The sequence below is a fragment of the Chinchilla lanigera genome, unplaced genomic scaffold, assembly GCF_000276665.1.
Source record: "Chinchilla lanigera isolate Chin_1 unplaced genomic scaffold, ChiLan1.0 scaffold00049, whole genome shotgun sequence".
In the NCBI taxonomy this organism is placed as follows: domain Eukaryota; kingdom Metazoa; phylum Chordata; class Mammalia; order Rodentia; family Chinchillidae; genus Chinchilla; species Chinchilla lanigera.
Window position 1 is genome coordinate 11,241,279 of NW_004955450.1, and position 7,778 is coordinate 11,249,056.

At 60.9% G+C, this 7,778-nt stretch overlaps 2 protein-coding genes across 4 annotated transcripts; one reads left to right on the plus strand and one right to left on the minus strand.

Annotated features, from left to right (window-relative positions):
* Ppib (peptidylprolyl isomerase B (cyclophilin B)) lies at positions 1 to 5,350 on the plus strand. Its single transcript, XM_005393760.2, has 5 exons — positions 1 to 242; positions 1,020 to 1,133; positions 1,752 to 1,845; positions 4,244 to 4,428; positions 5,015 to 5,350. The coding sequence occupies exons 1-5, from the start codon at positions 108 to 110 to the stop codon at positions 5,135 to 5,137; spliced, it is 651 nt and encodes a 216-aa protein (XP_005393817.1). The 5' UTR covers positions 1 to 107; the 3' UTR covers positions 5,138 to 5,350.
* Positions 5,351 to 5,538: 188 nt separating this feature from the next.
* Snx22 (sorting nexin 22) lies at positions 5,539 to 7,592 on the minus strand (the record flags this gene model as incomplete). Of its 3 annotated transcripts, XR_001235925.1 has the most annotated exon segments (6): positions 5,869 to 5,885; positions 6,243 to 6,310; positions 6,524 to 6,559; positions 6,645 to 6,732; positions 6,877 to 6,971; positions 7,488 to 7,592. XR_001235925.1 is itself a non-coding variant. In XM_013519037.1 (5 exon segments), coding segments are annotated over 5 exon segments (426 nt in total), but the record flags the coding sequence as incomplete, so codon positions are not given.
* Positions 7,593 to 7,778: the final 186 nt, after the last annotated feature.

Genomic DNA, 7,778 nt, shown 5'->3' on the forward strand with positions numbered 1-7,778 from the left:
GCCTCCCACAGCCCCGGGGACCCCCGCGCGGTGGCGGCGCCCGGCCACGCTGCCGCGTCCCCACCCTTTCCGGCCTGGCCGCCCGGCCCTGCACTCCCCCGGTGTGGATGCTGCGCTTCTCCGAGCGCAACATGAAGCTGCTCTTCGCTGCCGCCCTCATCGTGGGCTCTGTCTTCTTCCTGCTGCTCCCGGGGCCCTCCGCGGCCGACGAGAAGAAGAAGGGGCCTAAAGTCACCGTCAAGGTCCGCGGGCACCTCTTGCGCTCCGCCCGGCTCCGCTCTCGGCGCCGCTGGCCGCGGCGTCCTTGGCTTTGGCCGCGCTCTCCTCTGGGCTGACCCTGGCCTCGCGGCGCCCGGGCCGTCGGACCCCCAGGCCGACAACCACATCCCTGGGACACCCCCTGCGCGGATCCTCCGCGCGCACTCCCCGCCCTCACCGAGGGTGGGTCCTGGGGACCCCGAATGCCCGGCGGGGCCTCGGGGACGGCCCGGGCCGGCTTCTGTGCCGAGACCCTGCGGTGCTGGGGAAATGCCCGAAGAGCGGGTCCGCCTCGCCTTCTCTCCCCTTATGACAAATCTTAGTTACTCGAGATTGCAAAACACAGTAAATACGGCGTAAACTTGCATCGCGAGTTTAGATATCCCTCCTGTTTTCTGTTAGCAGTATCGGGGCTCGCTTACATGAAGCAAAGATATTATCTTGTCGTGTAAGGGGGGTATGTGCAGACATTTTTCGGGGAAAGGGTGTGACGCTTTCCTTAGATTGTCAGTATTTTTGCGTCCACCAAAATCAAACTCAGGACCTCTGCTTTTAAGTATGGCTCAGGCTGGACACATGACCGCACGCCTGTCATCCCAGCGACCCGGGAGGCGGAAGCAGGAGATCGGAGAGGTAGAGACCACCCCGAGAAACACAGGGAGCCCCTGTTTCCAAAAGGGTGGGAATATTTGCTCCCTCCTTGGGTTCTCCCTGAGCAGCGCCCCCGTCAGACTGAAGTCGAAATCTTTTTTTTCCCTCAGGTGTATTTTGACCTACGAATTGGAGATGAAGACGTGGGCCGGGTGGTCTTTGGTCTCTTTGGGAAGACTGTTCCAAAAACAGTGGATAATTTTGTGGCCTTAGCTACGGGAGAGGTAAGTGCCTGGAGCAGTGGTTGTCAGCTCCGTGCGCTAGGGCTGGCAGCGAACGGGAGTGCAGTGTGCAGCCCGTGTAGTGGAAGCCTTTGCTGAGGACCGGCTGACTGTGGCCCTGGGGACCAGCTTGTCAGGTTAAGAGTCAAGGGCCCAGAGCATCCCTGGGAGACTGTATCCCGGGATACCACACTGGCTTTCAAGAGAACAAGGGCACCCTTACCGGGGGCGGTGGTGCACACCCGTAAGCCCAGCACGCCGCAGACTGAGCCAGGAGGAGCGCTTGGAGTTTGAAAGCAGCCTGGGTTACATGGTGCAAGACCAGCCTGACCTACATAGCCAGACCCTGTCTCCTTGCATGGGGCCAGCAGGTGACCCTCTTTCTCAGTTTTCCTCCATCCGCTCTTGTGATGAGGGGAGAAGGGCGGAGGATGGTGTAAAGCTGGGACCTGTGCAGAGGCAGAGGAAGGTGGAGTCTCAGCCTTTTCTGGGTCTGTGCTGTGGTGCAGCCGGCAGCAGTGTCTCTTCTGGGGGCGGGAGTTGCAGTCTGGGATCCTGTAGGGCCTGTTGGACGTCTGTGTGCTGCCTCGCACCACCTCCTTGCCATCTCCTTCTTTGCAGAAAGGCTTTGGCTACAAAAACAGCAAATTCCATCGGGTGATCAAAGACTTCATGATCCAGGGCGGAGACTTCACCAGAGGAGATGGCACCGGAGGTAACCGCGGGTGCTTGGGGCTGTCAGCGTAGCCTCCGAGGTGGAGGGCCGGGCTGTAGGGGGCAGGCCAGCCTGTTTCTGTCCCCAGCTGCTAGACAGGCCTCTCGCCTACACAGTGACAGCTGTCTCCTTCTGAGCAGAGGGGAATGGCTCAAAGGAGAGGGAGAAGAGGGTCAGGTGGACCCAAGATCTGCTCTGGTAGATGAGGGTGGAGGGCTATTGCGGCAGCGAAGGACAGACACATGGGTCGGCACGAAGCCTGTGTGCCCCAGCTTGGAGGCCCCAGCCGGGGCTGGAGAAGGTGCTTGCCTTGGTGGACCCAAGGATCACAGTATTCAAAGCACAGAAAGACAGACACCCTGGACTAACTGCTTAGGTGCCCAGCCTGCTGTTTCCCAGACCCCAGGAAGGAGGCACCAGGGGTGGAAAGAGCCGTGAGCAGCAGTCACCTCCCCCCGCCCAATACCTGAAGGTTCCCCCGTGCACCATAGTACAGCGTTTAAGACGCAGGCTTTGCCCTCAAGTTGTTCATCGTCAAGGTAGGAAGAACTAGCAGGAAGCCTGGAAAGCCACTTAACTAACGCCAGACCTGAGAACTAGCCACAGGCAGCGGTGGGCCAGGAGGCACAGAGTGGAGGTGCTACAAGCAGCAGTGCGCATGGAGTCAGACAGTTGGGAGTGAACCAGCGTCTGCCATGCTTTCACTTGGTGGCCTCAGACAAGCCAGTCCTCGGAGCCTCTGTGACCTCTTCTGTAAGGCAGAGAGGTAAGGGTGGTGGGCACGCAGAGGCTTGGGTGAGATCTTGGGTGTTAGGTGTCTGATGAGATTGGGCCACAGGGGCCAGGAAGTGGCCCTGTGAGTGGGAGCGGTGGTTCTGAACGGACACGGGCAGGTTAAGCTGTGAACCTGGCTGTTCCATAGCAGCACCATGGCAAAGGGGAGCTGGGGCTGGAAGGAGAACACATCTGGTACAGAGAGGTGGGTTTTGGCCAGAAGCCCAGCTTTGTACTCTTCAGGGTTGCGGTCCTGCTGAAGATGTGAATGGGAGGACGCCCCGGTCACAAAGGGTGACATGTGGCAGGGTTTGGGATGAGGCGCACAGGGCCAGCTGCCGCTGAGGTATTGTGCAGCTGTCCTGAGGAGCCCGGAGCCCTGCAGAGTAACCAGCTATGGCAGAGACCTGGGAACCAGGCCACCTTGGTTGGGATTCCAACTCTGCTGCTTCCCAGCTGGGTGCCTTTTGACCTGTTTCAGTTTTTTCCTCTGAAGTAGTTACTAGCTCCTGCCTCAAAGATGGAACATTAGACTAAAACGCCTAGAAGAGTCTCTGCTTGCCTCTTTGCCACCAGGGATTGTGACAGGTACAGGAAGGGGAAAGGATGAACACAGGGTGGTGACAGGAACGTGCAGAGGAAAGGTTGCCAAGTGACAGGTCTGACTCTTACTGGGTTTCAAGCGAGCTAGTACCCTTTGGAGTTTGGGGAAGTGCTTGGAACTCAGGATACACTGTCAGCGTGGGATCTTCTGGATTGCAGCAATAACTGAGATCCTGTGACCGGTGGAGGTTTACAGAGAACCCTCTAACGGAGGCACCCGGCCAGGAGTCCCTGTGCGAAGGTGGCCGTCTAGCCTCTGCCCACCTGGCACACAGGCAGATGTGCCCCCACCCATCGGCCGTTCTGGCTTTCAGTCTGACCACCAGTGTCATCTCCGGTGACACAGCCAGCACTGTCTCCCCGTCACCCTCCACCTGGGGTAGGTCCCCAGGTGCAGATGACTTCTTCAGTGCGGGCTTTCCCTGGGCCTTGAGTCCACTGGGTCTGAGCAGGTGACAGGGAAAGAGAAGGTCCCAGTGCTGCTGCGCTGGAACTGGCTGGGGAGAAGGTGGCGTAGAGAACCGCGCACTGCTCCCTGTCACGCGCCCCAGCCCCCAGAGGGACAGACTCGTGACCCAGACCCACCAGTGCCTTTTATTTCATGCTCATTCGTCACAAGAGGCTCTAGAATCCCTTCCATACCCATCCCTGCTGCAGCAGTGTCGGTGCTCTTCAGAAGCCTAGCTGGTCAGCCCCACAATGTCCCCCACCAAAGTCCCTCAGGCCACAGCTGCGGGGAGGGGTAGGTCCCTAGTTACAAGCCATAAAATCACCCATCTAGTGTGCTGTTACGGACATCAGCCTGGGCCGGCCCCTCCAAAACCCTCCCCTCCTACCCTGTGTCGGTCAGCAAGGTCTGGCTCCAAGGCTAGAGGATGGGGCGGGGCAGCTTCTCTGTGCCCAGAGACTGCGCACACCTAGCCTGGCACAGAGAACTGTTTGAGCTGCTTGAAACCCTCTCCCAAGATCTGCCCGGTGTGGGCCAAGCCAGCCTCCACATCCTGCTCTGCCCTCCTCCTAGGCAAGAGCATCTACGGTGAGCGCTTCCCGGACGAGAACTTCAAGCTGAAGCACTACGGGCCCGGCTGGGTGAGCATGGCCAACGCTGGCAAAGACACCAACGGCTCCCAGTTCTTCATCACTACCGTCAAGACAGCCTGGCTCGATGGCAAGCACGTGGTATTCGGCAAGGTTCTGGAGGGCATGGTGAGTCCTGGAGCAGACCCCGGGCCGGGGGCTCCTCGGGTTTCATGGCATTCTCGGAAGAACCCAAGCCCCAGATTGAGGGTAATGTCCATGTCTCCTAACCTGGGGGGAATCAAGAATAAACAGCCCACATCCAGCTGCACAGGAGGCTGAGACAGGAGGACCATGTAAGCCCAGGAGTTTGAGGCCCACCTGCATCTCCAGGCTGCCCAGGTTGTGAACCCCTCCCGGGCCCAGCAGAGCCCAGCCAGGCTTGTTGAAACCACAGAGCTGCAGGATCCTGTTCCACCACTCACTGGCCGGGGCTGTGTCCCTGAGCAGCTGTTCGGTAGTCCCCTCTTCCTCCACCCTACCCTCAGCCTGACCTGAACCTTCACAGAACTCCGCTGTCCCCTCAACATCGAATCCGCAAGAAGACCTGTGTTCTCAGGCTGTGGTGTGGCACCCTCGCCGTTGGTTCATTAGAACTTGGTGCCTTAGGGTTTGTGGACTGCTTGTCCCAGGAGGGTCCCGGCCCTCCTGAGCCACATGCTGGGGACTGTCTCCAAGGGTGGCCCTCCTCTCCTCACCCCTCGTCCCTTCCCAGGAGGTGGTGCGGAAGGTGGAGAGCACCAAGACAGACAGTCGGGACAAGCCCCTGAAGGACGTGATCATCGCAGACTGCGGCAAAATCGAGGTGGAGAAGCCCTTTGCCATCGCCAAGGAGTAGGGCGCCAGGGACCTCTGCCCTCCATGTGACCATCTGCGCCAGCCTCGCTGCCCTCATGAGGGCGAAGATAGCCCGGCCCAGGGCTCCGTGCTGCACTGGCCTGGTGCTGGCACCGACTGAGTGGACCACTCACCTCACATTCCGCAGGCCCAATTTTGTAACAAACTACTGGTATCACTGCTGACCAATAAAACAAGTGAGGTTTTTTTATAACCTGTGCGTGGGCCGGCTCAGGTCTGTGGCCCCTCCCCCGGGTATGTGTCCCACTGTCAGGGTTCTGCTGCGAAGGGGGGTGCTTGCCCTGGCCCCAGGCTCCCTGACTTCACAAGCTGTTGCCTCTTGACCTTACTACCCCTGCCCCCTGCTGGTCTATGTTAAGAATTACACCTATGTCCCCCATCTACCTCTAAATTGTCTGTCTTTTATTCCTCATCTCACCCTCCCTTGCCATCTGCCTGGGTGCTAAGACCACCCCAGCTGCCAGCGCATGTGGAGTTCAGAGCCTTGATGGGGACCAGGCATGGTAGAGTCCGGGCTCCAGGCCACAGGGTGACGCAGGCCTGGTTCTTGGAGTGGTGCTCATACAACTGAGGCACATGACTCCTCCCCAGAGGCTCCCAGACTCCTTAGGGCACGGGTGGCAGAGGAGCAGGGTTACAGTCAGCCTGGGGCTGGGCTGGGGCTGGGCTGCCGCTGAATCCGTAGAGGCCCTGGAGCACACCGTTCACCACCACATCCGGCAGAGACTCTGCAGAGTAAACATGGTCGGCGTGGGGCAGGCTGCAGCTCCCCGGGCTCCCGCCATGGGGGCAGGTAGCAGCTGTCTACCCCCTGAGACATAGGCGCTGGCCACGTCCTGTTCACGTGGGCTCGGTACGCCAGGCTGCTGGGGAATGGAGACCAGGGGAGCCGGGCCGTCTCACGTGTCCACAAAGGCCACACAGCTACAGGAGCGGCAGACACTGGCCCCAAAGGACAGTAGGAGGGAGATGCGGCCCGGGACCTGGGCCCTGAACTTTCCTGTGACTGGAGAATGGTAAGGCCGTGCCCACCCCGCTCTGGGACCTAGGCCCTGAACATGGACAGGTCAGAGGCACCTCCTCACCTGGGGAAGGGACGCACAGGTAAGGATCCCTGCAGAAGCTGACGATGGGCCGATGGTGCAGCTGTGAGCTGGGAGTAAAGAGGCTCCTGAGCCATGGGGTCATAAAGGCAGGGGAAATCTCACATGTATGAAGACCAGGGGCCCACAGAGAGGGGGCAGGAAGTGGGTGCAGGAGGCAACAGAACCCCTGGCCACAGGGACGAGCCAGGGGCTGCAGCCGGCCTCCTCGCGCATGGCCACCAGGGGGCAGCAGGCAGGCACAGGCCCTGGCTTTCACTTGCCTGCTGCCGTCGCTAGGCAGGAATTCCCCCAGGGTGCTGAAAAGAAGAGAGGCTCTGTAAGCTGTCTGGGGATGCCGGGGAGGTGAGGAAGGGGTGGAGACACAGGAGCCCAGAAATTCACCTCCCGAGGGACCACGCTTCTAGCTGTAACGAGCCCAGTTCCGGAGGTGGCGGCAGCTGGGGTAACCAAGGTTGTCCAAAACCAGCCTCTACACCAGCATCAAGAAAGCCCAAGGGGGAGGTCAGGTCTCAGGCGGGAGGCCCAGGCCAGGGCCTGGCGGACGGAGGAGGGAAGCGCCTCGCTCTTCCAACCTTTCCTCACTGGCTGGCTGCCCAGAGCCCGGCCCTCTCACCCCCAGCTGCTGGCCTTGGGGTCCACGGGGAAGTGTCGGAGTCTCAGGAATTCCAGTAACTCCTTGGGCACATCTTGGTTCAGGTACAGGATACCCTAGAGAAGACACAGGAGAGCTGTAATCAGCTACCAATTTGCGCAGCCCGGTGCCAGTGAGAATGTGAGGCCCTTTGTTCCGGAACAGCGAAGATTTCGAGGCAGAGAGAGCAGTGCTGGGTCCCGTTGGGCCGCACGGGGTCCCCATGAAGTGCCTGGCTCTCCTCCCTCATCCCCACTTTACTTCGCACCACCGGAGCAGCCAGGGCCTTACCCCGAAGGGAAGGACCTGCCTGCCTCGGTGCTGCAGCCTCCCTGAAGCCTTTAGCAACCCGCAGGGGGCTGCGGGCCCTTGACACTGTCCAGGACTCCGCGCTGGGGCAGCGAGCGACATCGCGCACTCCGGCACCTCTTTGTCTGGGTCTCTCCCCGCTCCTGCTGCCAGAGGCACCCGAATATGCCCCTCCCTGCGCACGCCGGGATGCAGGCACTCGCGTGTGCCCCCCACGCCCCGACACAGGGACTCGCGTGTGCCCCCACGCCCCGACACAGGGACTCGCGTGTGCCCACACACACCTGGATATAGGCCTCCAGCCCCTGCCGCCGCTGTTCCAGGCTCCTGGTCCTCCAGTTGGGCAGGCGCTTCGACGGGAAGTCAGGCACTTTGTACAGTTTCTTGATCTGCGGGGAGGTCACCCAGGTGTGGCCACAGCGCCCCCACAGCGCCCTCCAGCCGGCCTCACCCTACCTTAGCCAGTGCTCCCGCACCGCGAGGTTCTGCCCGGGCAGACCCTGAGAGCGGCGGGGATGGGGGCAGGGTGAGGAACGCCCGGGAGCGGGCTGGGCGCGCAGGGCCGAGGCCAGCGG